At 52.9% G+C, this 15,191-nt stretch overlaps 2 protein-coding genes across 18 annotated transcripts in view; one reads left to right on the top strand and one right to left on the bottom strand.

Annotated features, from left to right (window-relative positions):
• LOC6496176 (myosin light chain kinase, smooth muscle) overlaps window positions 1–15,191 on the bottom strand; it is a 40,686-nt gene that overhangs the window by 2,954 nt on the left and 22,541 nt on the right. For 11 of the 17 annotated variants that reach the window (XM_032450137.2, XM_032450145.2, XM_032450146.2 and 8 more), the window contains 14 exons: window positions 11,679–12,386; window positions 10,887–11,615; window positions 10,092–10,799; window positions 9,859–10,031; window positions 9,457–9,544; window positions 7,555–8,881; window positions 7,367–7,499; window positions 6,113–6,281; window positions 4,286–4,331; window positions 3,360–4,231; window positions 2,884–3,301; window positions 2,452–2,791; window positions 967–1,275; window positions 60–334 (listed from right to left, as the gene is read on the bottom strand). In XM_032450137.2, coding sequence (XP_032306028.1) covers window positions 60–334; window positions 967–1,275; window positions 2,452–2,791; window positions 2,884–3,301; window positions 3,360–4,231; window positions 4,286–4,331; window positions 6,113–6,281; window positions 7,367–7,499; window positions 7,555–8,881; window positions 9,457–9,544; window positions 9,859–10,031; window positions 10,092–10,799; window positions 10,887–11,615; window positions 11,679–12,386 — 6,295 coding nt within the window. The other 6 variants (XM_032450150.1, XM_014908167.2, XM_032450148.2 and 3 more) reach the window with 6 other exon arrangements.
• On the top strand, window positions 4,542–6,677 carry LOC6494414. The gene is made up of 3 exons (XM_001960340.4): window positions 4,542–4,768; window positions 4,826–5,019; window positions 5,077–6,677. Exons 1-3 carry the CDS (start codon window positions 4,632–4,634, stop codon window positions 6,099–6,101), a joined length of 1,356 nt encoding a protein of 451 aa, XP_001960376.1. The 5' UTR covers window positions 4,542–4,631; the 3' UTR covers window positions 6,102–6,677.

Below are 15,191 nucleotides of genomic sequence, written 5' to 3'. Positions count from 1 at the left end.
CATAATTGAAAACCCAGAAGTCAGGATAAATTCCCCAACGGTTTAACACTGTTTCTCACATGAATCCGGTGATCATACAGCCTCCGTCGTAGGGCGGTCCACACCAGGCCACTGCCACCCTATCCGGGCCTAAGGAGACGCTGGGCTGGCCACTGGGCGGCTCCGGAGGACCTTCCACTGCCACGGAGGCAGCAGCAGCCTCGATCCCGTAGTCGCTCATCACCTCCACCGTGTACTTGCCGCTGTCATCCGCCGAGATGTCGGAGATGTAAAGCGTCGACTGCTGAGCCGTGGTCCGTATGGTTACATTCGAGCTTTCAACAATGGCGCGGCTCTGTGTAGGAAGGAGTGTTAAATAGTTTAGATAAATAATGAATTTACCAATAAATTGATTGCAAAATGGATAATTTTAATTACAAATGGGTGTTATATAAATTAGGGCAAGTCTCAGACCTCAAGACGAGCATTGGGCAAGGCCATTGCGCCTTGGGAATCGCGGACGGAGTTGCGGATATGGACATGTTCCTTTGGGAAGAGGTGCCTGGCTTATCTCGTTCATAGTTTGAGCAATATGTGACCAATGTTTCATATATCGAGGAACGGCATCTGCTGAGAGCTGGGCCGCCAACCTTCGTTTGCGATCGTCTCGCATTTGCGGTTTCCAACCATTACGTAGCCCGACCACCTAAGCCCACCACCTCGGCCTACCCAAGCAGAGCAGCACCCAACCGGACAACAATGACAACAACCCCACCGCAAACTGATCGTGACACAGTCACAAAGTCTCTAAGTGGGCTTAGGGCTGATAAAGAATGTGGCTCCAATCTTATAAGCATAATCCCCCAGGCAGGCGCTCTACCTGCTCTGGCCTAATTGGGTCACTTGCACAACGCCAGTGCCGGTTGAGAAATCCAAACCGGACCTATTGCCATAACCCATAACCCACTACTGTATACATATACTTACCGCCTTGTACCACACCACTTTGGTGCCCGGGAATGGCTCGTAGCGGACGTTCAGCCGGACATGGCCGCCGATGAGGGCGGTGCAATCCTCGGGCCGCGACAAAAAGCAGCTTCTGGCCGCCAGCGAGGCGGAGGAGCTGTTGCCTCGGATGGAGGGCAGGACCAGGAGGCTGGTGTAGGTTCTGGTAGCGGGAAGGCGCCTGGCCTCCGCCTGGGGATGCTTCACCTGCAGGTAGATCTCTCCGCTTCTGGAGGCGGCGACGTCTCGAAGACGCAACAGCCGAATGCCGTTCTCAGGGTACGACTCCAACTGCAAGAGGATTGGAGGGAAGGGTGTCAGATTAAGTGGGTGTTGCGAATAAACTGGGAGGAAAAGGTGAAATGGTTGGTCTTCTATACGGCTTTTGTTAGTGAATTCGTTCTTCTTACGGTTCCCTCTGATTCCCTTCACGGGTGTTAATGGGATTATTCTGGCTCTAGATCGTTTATAACAATATATTTCCGCGACACTATTGGAGATCCCTTAAAAAGATCCCTTATAGATCCGTTAATTTTCACGACACTATTGGAAAATTCCTAAATTCTACTAATCGACTATTTATGGTTTCCAATTCATATCACTAAGTACACAGGTTTTTCCTTCGTGCACTGTGTAGTTCATAATATATAGACATGGGTAGACAATTAAATACTGTGTACACAAGTGGCCGGGAGAGGCAGTCGATGGGACGCGACTAGAACTTGGATGACGCGGCGCGGCTTGTGGCTGGGATAGAACTGATCGGCCCTCTCCCGGGCACGCACCAATTAAGCGAGAGCCCGGGAATCGGCGCGACCGTAAATGGAATTCCACGAGCGGATCGTGACAATGACACTTGGGCGCTCGCTCTCATTTTCATTGGAGCACGCACACACCACCCGACGGGAGGTGGAACCTTATCATAGGGCCTTAGCAGAATTCCACAGCGGTATTGATTCCCCCGGATTCACTCCATTTGTTGCGCCTACCTGTGACATCTTGTCACGCCCTTGGTTTCGACAGTAATTTGAATATTTCCCGAGCGCTCTCGGGCGACATTACAGGTTCCTCCGGAATTTTTGGAGACAGAGACCGAGACTGAGACTGAGACTGAGACCAAGACCGAGACCGAGGAGATGTGCTTTGATTGAACGCCGACGAGCGAGTGTTTCCGATTCCCCATGCGAGTGAAATGCGAGCCCAAGCCACACCACATCACACATCAGCATCGTTGGCATGCAGCTCGCATGGGGCAGTATTTCAATATGACTCTTATGCAAATGACCAGGGTCCCACCGGCAACAATTATTATTATTGTCTTCTCCGCCAAAAAGTGTGAACGAGCCGCCTGCGGCAAGGTGAAGGAGGGCTCTGTTTTGGGTTTTTGATGTCTGTTTCTTTGCTGTTTGGTTTTAAAGAGCAGGTTCCCGGATTGGGGCCAAAAGCAAGCACACGCTACGCACTCACCGTCATGTCAAGTGAGTCATCGTCTATTAGCTGCTCTCCATTGAGGTACCATTCGGCTTCCGCGTCGCAGGGGAAAACACGTCCATAAAAGATGACCTCCTCCCCGGCAGCGCAGACTACCGGAAGCGGGGTCTTCAGCAGCTGCACGCACTCCTGGTCCTCCCGCCTCAGATCGCGTTCCAGAACGCGCAGCTCGCCGCTGGTGCTGCAGTCGCATTCGTATTCGCATTCGCCGGAGGAAGACTCCGAGGTAAACACCTGACAGCTGTAAGTTCCGGAGTCAATGTCGAAGGCATCCGTGATGCGCAGGCCCAGACGTCCATTGCCGTGGTCGATATAGCTGTGAAATATACATGGTTACAAATAAGAGCTCGTAAGTTTCATATGCTAACTATCCTATAAGACATTAGAGTATAGGGAGGATCTACGCACTTGAATTCCTCGCTGTCCGGCAAAACTTCTCCATTCCTAAGCCAGACGTAGCTGAAGGGCTCTTCGCAATCGATGACGCATGTAAGGTCGATCACTTCGCCCTCTAAAGCACTGCTAATCTGAGGGAGGGGTTGACTAATCGTGGCTCCCTTTCTCTGGGATTCTCTTGCCGTCTCATGGAAAGTGACTGTGGTGGAGCTGATTAGGGGATCGTGGTCCCCACTAATGATGCAGCTGTAAACGCCCTCGTCCGCTAGTGTAACATTGTCAACGAACAGGACAACCATCGAATTCTCCTCATCGAACTCTATATGAACTCGATCCGAGGGCTCAATTTCCACGGAGTTGTGGTAGAATCTGACGGAGGGAACCGAAGAGCCTCGGTATCCGGTGGCCAGAGCCATGCGTCCGCCAATTGCTAGGTAAAGAGGGGAAGTTAGACTTCTTTTCATGTTACTGGAAAGCTTTGTACCCACCTGTGGATGGACCCATGATGCGTCGGTATAGGTAGGCATTGCGACGAGAGGAGGAGGCGCGCACGCTCCGCACTGAAGGCGACTTGGAGTATCGCGAGCTACTGATCACGTCAAGCCGGGCAGTGGCCTCTATGCGCCCAAAGTCGTTTTCCAGCGTAATCCTGTACAGACCGGCATCATCAAAGGACACTTCGTCGATCTCAATAATCCTCAAGTCGTCGATCTCCTTAACGGCTATCCGGGGAGTTGGGGTGACAATCAAGCCGTCCTTGTCCCAGGTGGCCCATGGAGTCGGGTGACCTGAGATGGCGCACTGGAACCGCACGGAGTCGCCCTCCTCCACTACCCGGTTGTAGGGGATGGCCAGAAACTTGGGCGCCGTAATGGCGGAACGAGCGTCACTCCTCCGCCGCTCGGTTACTCCCGTTAGATCAATGCTACTTGTCCGGTAGGATAAACGGAATGGGGAGAAGCTGCGGGCGGGCGTGGATCTGGGAGTGGATCGGGGAGTGGAGTGGGCGGATAAGAGGCCACTAGGGCGTGTCAGCTGGCGACTCAGCATGTTCTCCTTTTCCTCAGGCACGTCCACGATAATGCAAGCCGAGGACAGACTTCGACCCACCGAGTTCTTTGCGACGCACGTGTACTCGCCTTCATCCTCCGGATATACTCGCGGTATTCTTAGCGTAGCCTTGGTCCCATCGAACGACATTTCGTAGTCCCTATCTGAGGGCACCACTCGACCGTCCTTCTCCCATATAATAAATGGCTCTGGGTCGGCCTCCACCTGGCATTCCAACGAAATAGCATCCCCATCGCAGCAGCGCAGGTTCCGCAGGTTCCGTACGAAGCGAGGAAGCGTTTCGATGTTGCTGCAAAGAATTTATATATAAAATGAGCAGCAATAAACTGATAAATAAACTCACCTGTGGCGCGTCTGCACCTGATCCATGCGTCTATCTTTAAGAATGTCTGGGAAAAAATAAATACAATTTAAATTAATACTCAACTGAGAAAGAAAAATTAAATGTATTGATTGAATATAAACTTTATAAAGGAATATACAAAAAAGTTTACTTTTAAATTCCCCGCCAAGAGTACAAAAAATACCAAAAACTATCGAATCTCTGATTTCATGACACAAATATATCGATTATTAAATCGAATATACAAATATCCTCGATAAATTTGTATTTTGAAATCGACAACCCTAATGTTTATTTTTAGCGTTTATTTTAAGAGATTTTTTGACGTCAATATAGCAATTTAAAAATGCGGGGCATGTTCATAGTGCCGATGGACCTAGAACCGGGTTTCCGCAAGGCAGACATGCATAACATACCCGCCTTGAACAGTGGAATGGTGTATAATTTTTGTATGTCTGCGGACCCGGAGAAATCCAAGCCCATGTAAGTGTTGGGGTTATAATTTCTGCAAATAGCATGTTTTATGTCTTCCTCCCATAGATCTACGGAAAAGAGTGATCTTCTGACGGATTATGTGCAATTGCGACGGCAAGGAGAGCTCTGCGAGCTGAAGGGCTTAATATTCTCCGCCTCCGATTTTGCCAATACAGATACTCATGCCAATGTTGGCCTAAAGGTGATGGAATCTACGCGGACTATCATGGAGGGACAGTGCAGTTTGTGTCCATTAGCTGGTATGCATTTTAAAGTATAGTACCAAGCCGGGTCTAATTGAAAATGTTGTCACGCAGATGCCTGTTCACACATCGTAGCATTTCTGTTTTGGCTTCTGAACAAAAGCGCGGAACGCACTCCCTCGGCGGTGGTCGAATTCTGGGGCCACGAACTGGAAACCCTAGTCCAACCGGAGCCGAGCAGGGCATTCCGCATATGTGACTTGCTGCCTAAGGATGAGGTGCGGCTGGAAAGCGAGATGAGCTCGCAGGCTATGAGCAGCAGCGAAGGACAAAGCTTCTTGGATTCCGTGTTGGATGAGCTATCGGCCTGTGGCCGAGACTCTGCCCTGTACCGACAGTGCGTAGACACCGCCGACGAGTTCGAGTCCCTCTTCGTGCACCACGTGCTCCTTCGGGCAGGAGATCTCCATATCGTCGACGTGCCGAGCTTTGTCCAGTACATGGAACTGCAGGCACCTACTGGCATCTACGAAAGCCTCAACGAGGTTACCCGCCTGCAGTATAAATCCCGTCTCTGGGTGGAGATTCAATACATGCGTATTCGCTGCTCCATGATGCACATGATTGTGTCGCGGAAAACCGCGGAGGACGAGGAACAAATTTTCAATGTGATGTTCTGCAAGGGGCGGGACAAGAATGTTGAGGATCGGATTCAGCAGAAGCAGCACAAGCGCTTCATTTTGAAACAAACCGAAAAGCTCGAGAATAAGGAGTATTCGGAGTGCGGACTATTGTTGCATGAAAACTACCCCTACCTGTGCGCGTCGCCCGACGGCATCACGGACGACCATATTGTGGAAATTAAATCTCCAAAGACGGAGGATGAGTTTGAGAAGTATCTGGAGGCTAGGGAATCCATTTCCCCCAAGTACATGGCCCAGATACAGATCCAGATGTTTCTGGCGAACGTGAAAAAGGCTCTGTACTGCGTTCTGAGTCCAACATTCGAGACGAACGGAGCCCTGCATTATGTGTGGGTTCAGTCGGACCCGGAGTTTGTGGCCAGTTTGCTTGCGATGGCGGAGGAGTTCTGGCGCGACATAGTGTATCCCAGGCTGATGAACATCTACCCCCAATAAATTTCACTCACCTTTTGCGAAGATTTGCAGGGAAATTACAGCCTTGGCTTCGCCATGACAGTTGCTGGCTATGACTGAGTAGGTGCCGGTGAAGTCCAACTTGGCGCTGGGTATCTCCAGGCGGTACTCGGGGCCGTCTCCGATGCGTCGGAAGTGCGGTGCGTCCTTGTAGTACTCCGGCTGAAGTGTAAGAGAAATACGAGGTGTTCAGCTCAGATGGGAATTCAAGGCTGCGGCGCCAAGCGAGATGAGCGATTCTATAGCGTCTATAAGGACTTGTTCGACTGTGCAGTGAATCACAACTGTCGCAGTGCAAATGTTACTGGCGCAGCGCAGTCAGATTATTGTTATTATTGTGTTTATCGAATGGCCATATATGTACAAAATTCAGTTTCGAAACCGACTAGGAAAACTGGTAACAGGTTTGCAGGTTGCCCACCCTGACCTCCTACCACTCCTACTGGCCTGCCTGCTTCCTTGGTACGGTGTCCAGCACAGTGACTAATATTTTATGTGAAACAGCTTCTTTCTAAGTGGCAATTGATTCGTAATAAAGATGAAAACCCTAAGATAGGAGTAGCGTACTGGTTGAAGGCATCAGAACGAAGTATTTGATAGACCAGGGTAGTTATGATTCCCATTCGTGCAGTTTAAGTTCACTTACTGGATTTCTTTTTTGGTTCGCGTGATTGTTGGCCGACAAAACCAGTCTGTTATTTGATATGGCTTGAACTTGAATTGGCGTTTGACAGCGATTTGGATGTAAGATCTGTTTTGCGTAAGTTATGACGCGCGTGTAACCTGAGTCAGCGGCGGCACCTGCCTCCTATTCACTGCACGTGCTTTTGTTCTGTGGATCTTCGCGACCGTATCGGGTTCTGGGCGGGATGCTTCGCTTTAGGGGACACTTTGTGCGCGCTGGCGGATCAATCGGGAGAACTTTACCCGCGCGAGCCAACTGTTTCAGGTGGAAGCAAAAAATAGAGCCCGGCCCACTGGGGGGTTCGCTATTTATGTGGAAAAAGCAAAGCTATCCGGAAGCGACACTATATTTCCTGATGCAGATTAAAGGAGGGCCCACGTTGGGCGCCGTGAACTTGAGCGAGCTGATAAAGCAACCTGAATGGAAGTGAGAGCAACTTGCAGTACCCGACGCCCGACAACGGCCCACATTTGATGGCGTCGCGAATGCAACTAAACTGCCGACCGACGGCTAGGCCAGCGCTTGCCCCAGTGCCTCCGCCTCCGTGACGTCACATACTCACGTTCAGAAAATCGCGCAGCCAAACCACCTCGGGCTTTGGGTCGCCAACCACCTCGCAGAAAATGATGATGTTGTCGCCTTCGTAGGCTTCGCTGGAACGGGGCTTCACCACGAACAAGGGCTCCTTGGAATAACTGCAAGAGAAGCGGATATGAGTAATCTAATCAAGGTGGGCGTTACTGAACTCACGGTAGATCGTCGGCCTTAATGCTCGGGATTTCCAGTGCTCTCGACGGCCGCAGTGCATCGTGCTCCTCGTCCTCCTCGATGGCCACACGGCAGATGGTTTCCACCTTGCCCACTACGTTGGAGGCGACGCACACATAAATGCCAGCATCCCGGGCCGAGGCCTCCGCGATTATCAGCTCCACGTATCCGTTGGAATCCAGAGTTGCTGTCAGACGACGACTGGGCCGCAACCTCATCCCGTTTCGGTGCCAGGTCACGCCCACAGCGGGATAGGCCTCGACCTTCGTCGACAAACGGATTTCGGAGCCTTCGCGGAAAATGTAGAAGGGATCCAGGGGCACATAAAAGTCCGGCGATATGTAGGCACGAATGCCCTTGTCCACCACCAGGATGCAATGGCAGGAGACGGAGCCCAGCTCGTTCTTGGCCAGGCAAGTATAAGTGCCACTGTCATCCAGTGTGGTGGCTGCGATTTCCAAAGTGAAGAACTGGCCTTCTGAGGTCGTCAAGTACTTCCTTCCGGTCGCAATAAGCTGGTCGTCCTTGTACCATAGAATCTCGGGCACTGGGTAGCCCACAATCTGGCACGTGAGACGAACGGGATAGGTGACCTGGACTCGGCGATCCCGCAGGCGCATTGTGAAGATGGGTAGGGAGTCCCCTACCTCGCCCTGACTGCGCCCGTGGGCTATCTCCTTGAGGCGAGAGTCTGCTTCGTAGATCCTCGCGTCCGAGACAACCTGAAGGCGGGCGAAGGTGGACACCCTCCCCTTGGAGTTGGTGGCTTCGCAGGTATACCGACCCGAATCCAGTTCGCTTACTGTGGCGATAGTCAGGGCACAGGTCGACCCGATCTGGCGGATCTTGACTCGCTCCGAACTGCTGCTCAGCTGAATGCCGTCCTTGAACCAGGTGACATGTGGCCGTGGAGCTCCACGCATGTTGCACTGCAGGGTGAAGGAGGAGCCCAGCAAGGCCTTGGCCTGGCCCGGCAGGATTTTCACGAACTCGGGCAGGCACTCCACGCCTCCGACTTGCAAGGACGAACTGGTTTGCACGGCCGGACCCCAGCCGTAGCGGTTCTTGGGCGTCACCCGGAAGTGGTACTCGACGTTGGGCTTGAGGTTGAAGGCGTCGAATGAGTTGATGGGCGTCAGCCCTAGTTCCCTCCAGTAGGCGCCACCCTCGTGACCCACCACCCAGGACTCCACCTTGTAGGCGATGACCGGAGCGGAGTTGGCGCTCACCGGCTTGCCCCAGGACAGCGAAATGTGGGTGGGCCCGGAATCCACGACCAAGGGCTCGGTGGCAATGCAGCCCGGCGGATCTGGATACGAAAGACGAGACGCATGAATAAAGAGATGATCATTTGAATCGATGGGTGGATTAAAACGCAACGCGCCCCGGAGAAGTATTTTTTATTTTTTCCACTACGTAAATGTATAAGCTGGATTGCTGCTGCTTTATATAGTACATTATTTTTATATATGTATATTTAGGTTGGTGTCTAGGTACGATAATAGAAGTAATTGGTAATCGTTTAGAAATACTAACAAAAGATAAATACACAAATAAAATTCTGTGTGAGGTGGGTGTGTCTAAGGGCTCGCAGGATAGTTCTTTAGTCGTCGTTGGTGCTCGGTGGTGCAGCTCGGTGGAGGTCTCTGCAACCTCTCTGTAATCTGCAAGAAATTCATCTGAGCATGGACTCGTAACACACATCCAGGGACGGAGAGGCATACACAGAGCACTCGCACACAAATCTAAAGACTCTAATGAACAAACACGTTGCTTCTCTAGAGGATTTAGGCTACAAGACAATCCTATGTTTTCCAATAACGAACAACAGTGGACGCAAAGATCGGTGACATATAGGAACGGAAAGGGGTTTCCCAAACTTACCTCTGAAGTACGAAGTGTCGCTGTAACTGTCCAGGGGAAGCCCCCAACGGGGTTGCGTTGGCGTGGCGGAGCGAGCGCGAGGGATTGCCTATTGGGATGGTTGGAGTCAGAAGGATATATATGCATAAATAATTTTTAATGAACACATAGTCAGGAAAATAGACTGAGGGCTAAGCTCGATGTATATTGCTGGTTGCGGGAAGAGTTCGAAATTCGAGTCTGGCAAAGTGTGTTTTGTGTTAACAAGCATTATTCTTTCTTTTTGGGTATTTTAATCTAGAGAAAAAGAAATAGAAGAGAATAGAGGCAGAGAAAGTGCGGTTAGATTAGCGAAAGCATTAAGGAGCAGCCACGGCGAAACATGAACTCAACACACACTCTCCGGAGAACGGAGATCCCTACCGTGACGGTCACGAATATCCTGTCAGTGCCAAAGTTATTGCGAGCCACCACGAAGTAGGTGCCGGAATCGGAGATTTGGGCTTGTTGCACTGTGAATCTGGTGTAGTCGTCGGAGACCTCTTTGCTGACGCGGTCGGATTGGGTGATGTCCTTGGTGCCCTTCATAAAGGTCACTGCGAAGACAAGAGTTCCCGAATTGGTTTTCGAATTAGAGCGCGGAATCTTTAACTTACGCTTAGGTTTCGGATCGCCAGCAATGCGGAAGGAGAGCGAGAACGGATCACCCACTGCAATCTTCATTTCCGTGTCCGGTCGCGACAGGAACAGCGGTGGACGCTCGTCCTTGGGCGCTCCCACAGACACGTCGATGTTGGCATGCGACTCAATACGGCCGAAGGCGTTCGAGGCTCGGCAGGTGTAGGTGCCCTCGATCTCCGGCGAGGCATTCATGATGGTCAGCGTGTAGACGCCACGATCGGCCAGGGCCTTGACGTTCGGACCGTCCACCACCTGGCGGTCGCGCAGCCACTTCACCTCGATGGGCGTACTGGTCTGCATGAACTCTGCAGAGATCGCCACGGTGCCACCATTGCAGACAGTCTGGTTGCCCAGGGGCAGGAGGAAGTGCGGCTTGTTGGGGTCGCGGTGGAAGAAGCCATGGGTCTTCTCCAGCGAGTAGTGCTGCTTGCCCTTGAAGTCCACCTGGTGGGAGATCTTGTTCTCGGCGCCCTCGTTCCTGGCCACACACGAGTAGACGCCGGAGTCTTTCTCCGTGGGGTTGTTGATCACCAGCTTGGCATAGCCGTCGGCTTGGTCGCTCATCTTGTACTTATCGCTGCTTTCGAGGATCTCGGTGCCCTTCATCCACTCGATCTCTGGGCGAGGTTGTCCACGCACGCGGCAGTCCAGAACCAACTCATTATCGTTGAGAGAATATGTGTCTGAAAATGGGAAACATAAGTCAGTATCGCTTCCAAAAAGTTGTTAACAAAAAGATTAAAACAAATAGATGAGGATGAAATCCGGACCTCGAATCGGCTGCGTGAACGTGCTTGGCAACGGAGCCTCTTTAAAGTTCTTAAAGACCCTCAGCTGGGCGTGGGTCAGGGTCTCGCCAAAGTCGTTGGCGGCGCTGCAGGTGTAGTTTCCACTGTCCTCCGCCACGGCGGCGTAGATCTCCAGGGAGGCCTCTCCGTTGTGGACCAACGTCTGGTAGCGGGAGTCCTTGGGAAGGGGCCGGTGGTTTTTGAGCCACTCTATGCGGGTGTTCGCGTCGAACGAGGACACGGCACACACCAGGCGGAGAGTGGCTCCCTCGGAAACAGTACGATCGTGTAGGAGTGTGTGGAACAGTGGCTTGGCATTTCCGGCACTGCGCAGAATTCGGTCGCCGGCTCTCCGGAGCTCGCCATTGCCATTGACCTGGCCAATGGAGCTCTTACTCTGAATGACGGCATCCAGCTCGACTGAAAGCGGTAGATCCGGCTGGCTGACGGTAAGGAGACGCTTCAAGTCCGCCGCCTTTATCGTGGTGCTGATGGAGTCGATGCGACTCTCATGCTCGGCGTAGCAGGCAAAGATTCCGCAGTCTGAGGAGATGGGATTCCTAATGATCAGCTTGCGCAAACCACCTGGTTCCTCCACTGCCTTGTAGCGATTGTTGGAGATGGTGTGGTCGTCCCGCATCCAACTGACATTGGGGCGCCCGTGCACCTGACAGCTCAGAACAATCTCGTTTCGCTGGGCATCAAAGGATTCTAAAGGAAGCCAGAAAAAAAATATAAGACTCACAATAAAGACTCGTAATGCAAGGGTTCTACCTGTTATGCCACTGGAGAAGCTCTCCGGAAGGTTTCCGTTGGACTGATCCAGAACACTGAGCTGTCCGACACTCTCCACGGTGTGCCTGTTGTTCTTCACCACACACCGGTAGGCACCACTGTCCTCCACCCGGACATCGTATATTTCCAGGCTGATCGCTCCGTTAATGTTGTAGATCTTGTGGCGGGCATCCTTTGTGACGCGCTCTCCGTCCTTCAGCCAGTGCACGTCCTCAATGATGCCGGTGACGTAGCAGATGAGCTGCGCCTTGTTGCCGCTGCCAATGGTCATGGTCTTCAAGCTTGTCTCCAGGTTGAGGCGGAGCTTGGCCTCCCGGGCCCTGGCCTTGGCGGCGGCGTTGTCGCTGACTGAGGAGGGCTCGTCCCGTTTCTTGATCTCCTCGATGACCTTCTCTATGGGCTTCGTGTCGGAAGCTCGCTCCCGCACGTAGTCCGTGGCCTGGATGAACTTGCTGATCTTCATCTGGCCGTTCTCGCTCTCCGCGTAGCAGGTGTACAGACCCGAATCGTCGGCGCCAAACTGGGCAATGGTCAGGAGCTTCGTGCCGTCAGCCTGCTCGGAGAACTGGTACTTGGGACTCTCCAGCGGCAGAAGAGTGTTATCCCTCTGCCAGTAGATTTTGGGCTTGGGACTGCCCGAAACCTTGCACTCTAAAGCCAGCTGATTGGCCTGGGAATGATAGGTATCTGAAAGATGAACCCCAAAACATGACACGCACAAGACATTAAACAAGAGACTCACAGGAGGGACATTTTGGAGGGAAAGCTTGTTAGTTGTCTGATATACATATCCTAAGTGGAACACTTAACTCAAATATACATATACGATCACCTGGACGCACTCAGAATCCCACACAGAATGAGCCACCTGCTCCTCCTACCTTTGATGCCCGAAACAAAGGTGGGCGATATGACCTCCGCTTTACCCGTGCTGTACACAAACAGGGTACAAGTGCTAACAATCTCGTTCTCGGGGCCCCTGACCCGCAGCGTGTACTCGCCGGCATCCTCCTCCGAGACCCCCACCAAGTTCAACCAAGCGATGCCGTCCTGCATGGACATCTTGCTCTTCGGCCCGAAGTCAATTTTTGTTTCACCGTGGAACCACTTGGCCGTGGGCTCCGGTCCGTCGATGTTGACCATCCACTTGACGTTGCTTCCGGCCTTGACCGTGCGGTTGGAGAGATAGTTCCTGAAGTACAGTCGCTTCCTTAGATCTGGAGGAGGAGGAACCTCGCGTCTAGAGCCGCCTCCCTGCTCCTCTTCATCGGTCTTTGGCTTTCGTCGGCGCTTTTCTCCGCCCTCTCCCTCACCGCCCTCAGCACCCTCTTCTCCAGCAGCAGCTGCGTCCTCTGCGTCGCCAGCCGGACGTGGTGGCCGGCCCTCTCTGGGCGGTGATAGGCGTGGGGCCCTGACCCTTGGCTCCACCGTGATCATATGGACTATTTCGGTCTTGCCTTCGCGATTCTCCGCCTGGCACACGTACTTGCCACTGTCCGCTGGCTTTGGATTACTGATGAACAGCTCGCAAGTGCCGTCATCATGGTCTACCTGCTGGTACTTGTCGCTGTTTTCGATCCGTACGCCATCCTTCGTCCAGCTCACGGCCGGAGTGGGCAATCCACGCACGTGCACATCCAGCTGCAGCTCGTTGATCTTTCCGTGCAGAGTATCCTTGATGTTGCGGGTAAATGTGGGAGGCACGTCGCCGGTGCCTGGATCCGCGTAAACCTCCAGACGGCAAGAGGTGGAGGCCTCTCCGGTCTCATCCCGGCCCCAGCACTTGTACTCGCCATTATCCTCCTCCGTGGCGCTCATAATTTCCAGCAGGCACAGGCCCTCGCTGTAGCGACCACGAATCTTGGGTCCATTCTGGATGGGCTCCCCGTCCTTGAACCACTTCACTTGAGGCTCCTTTGCGTCCAAGAAGCAGGATATCTTCACCTTGGAACCTTCGGCCACTACACGATCCCTCATCGAAGTGCTGAAGTGGATGGCAATATTCTTTTCACGTCGCTTGCTCGACAAGCTGGCCGTGTCTGAGGCATAATCGGAGGCGTAGGCCGAGGATCCGGGATCTTCGTCGTCCGCCTTCTTGCCACGTCGCTTGCCTTTTCCATCCTCAGCCTCCGATTCTGGTTCCGCTGCGGATGCCGGTTTCTTTTCAGCCGGCTTCTCAGCCTCCTTGGGGCGCAACAGACTCTTGTCCGCGTGGAACACTCCGTGGATGTTGTCCGCAATGTGATGAGCCTGGCCCTCGAAGAGCACATAGTGTGAGATCTCCATCTTTCCGGCCCGACTCTCCGCCTTGACCACATACTTTCCGGAGTCTTTGTTGTCCGGGCGGTCGATGATCAGCTCGCAAGTGCCATCCTGGTGCTCCAGCAGCTGGTAACGACCCCCGCTCTGGATCTCGATGCTGTCCTTGAACCACTGCACCTCCGGAGTGGGTTGGCCGCGCACTGCTGTCTCCAGAATCAGCTCATTGGTGTTTAGATGATATGTTTCTAAAAAAAAACTGGTTATATAACCAAATAGTAACACTTTGTGATACTGGAACAGTCCCATCGATCCCCAAATCCCTCAAATCGAAATCCAGAACCCTTAGCGAAACAAACGTTCATGATTAGAATACACCATTTGTTGCGTAAGGGGTTCTGATGGGATTATACAATTGCTCAATTCTAGAGAGGTATCTGGGAACAGGGTGCAGTGCCCGAACCGAAGACCTCTTACCTTTCAGAGAGCGAATAAAGACGGGCTGCACGTCCGTGTTCACCTTAGGCTGGTAGACGTGCAACAGAGCCGACGTGGTGATCTTGCAGAACTCGTTCTGGGCAACGATCGAGTAGGTTCCCGAGTCCTCCGCCTGGGCATTGACAAACTCCAGCACGGCCAGACTGTCGCGATTCATGTTGCGAATACGTGGTCCGTACTGGACATTCTGGTCATCTTTCTGCCACTTGATAGTAGCCTCCGGTCCTCCGATGACGGCCTGGAGTTTCACCTTCGAGCCCTCGGCCACGTAACGGTTGGAAAGGTTGACCGTGAAGTACAGCATCTGCTTCGGCGAGGGATCTGGCATGCGGCTGCGCCGCTCGTAGCCACCGTCTCCGCCGCCCGCGCCCTCGTCGTCGTCCTTCTTCTTCTTCCTGCTCTTGGCCTTGCCTTCGGCAGCCTCCCCTCCTTCCTGCATGGCTATCGCGGACAGAATGCTCGACCTGCGCGAGGTGTGAGTGGTGTCGACCACAACGGTGTGGGTGGTCGACTGACTGCCCAGCTTGTTCTGGGCGGTGCAGACGTAGATGCCGTTGTCATTCGTGGACGGCTTGTTGATGATCAGCTCGCAGATGCCGTCCAAGTGCTCGATCTGCACCACCCGATCGTCGAGCACCACGGGTATCTGGTCCTTGGTCCACGAGATGACGGGGCGTGGGTTGCCGCGCACCTTCGTGTCGAGAATTAGATCGTTCTGAGAGGCGTGGTACACAT

This window comes from Drosophila ananassae, chromosome 3L, assembly GCF_017639315.1.
Source record: "Drosophila ananassae strain 14024-0371.13 chromosome 3L, ASM1763931v2, whole genome shotgun sequence".
NCBI lineage: Eukaryota > Metazoa > Arthropoda > Insecta > Diptera > Drosophilidae > Drosophila > Drosophila ananassae.
The sequence above is the reverse complement of the archived record's forward strand: the minus strand, read 5'-3'. Positions and strand labels throughout refer to the sequence as shown.

Bases quoted from the DNA above. Each gene is read 5' to 3' on its own strand.
- LOC6494414 (XM_001960340.4), top strand. From the start codon at position 4,632: ATGCGGGGCATGTTCATAGTGCCGATGGACCTAGAACCGGGTTTCCGC. The intron at 4,769-4,825 runs GTAAGTGTTGGG...TTCCTCCCATAG, and splicing joins CCGGAGAAATCCAAGCCCAT to ATCTACGGAAAAGAGTGATC. The intron at 5,020-5,076 runs GTATGCATTTTA...GTTGTCACGCAG, and splicing joins CAGTTTGTGTCCATTAGCTG to ATGCCTGTTCACACATCGTA.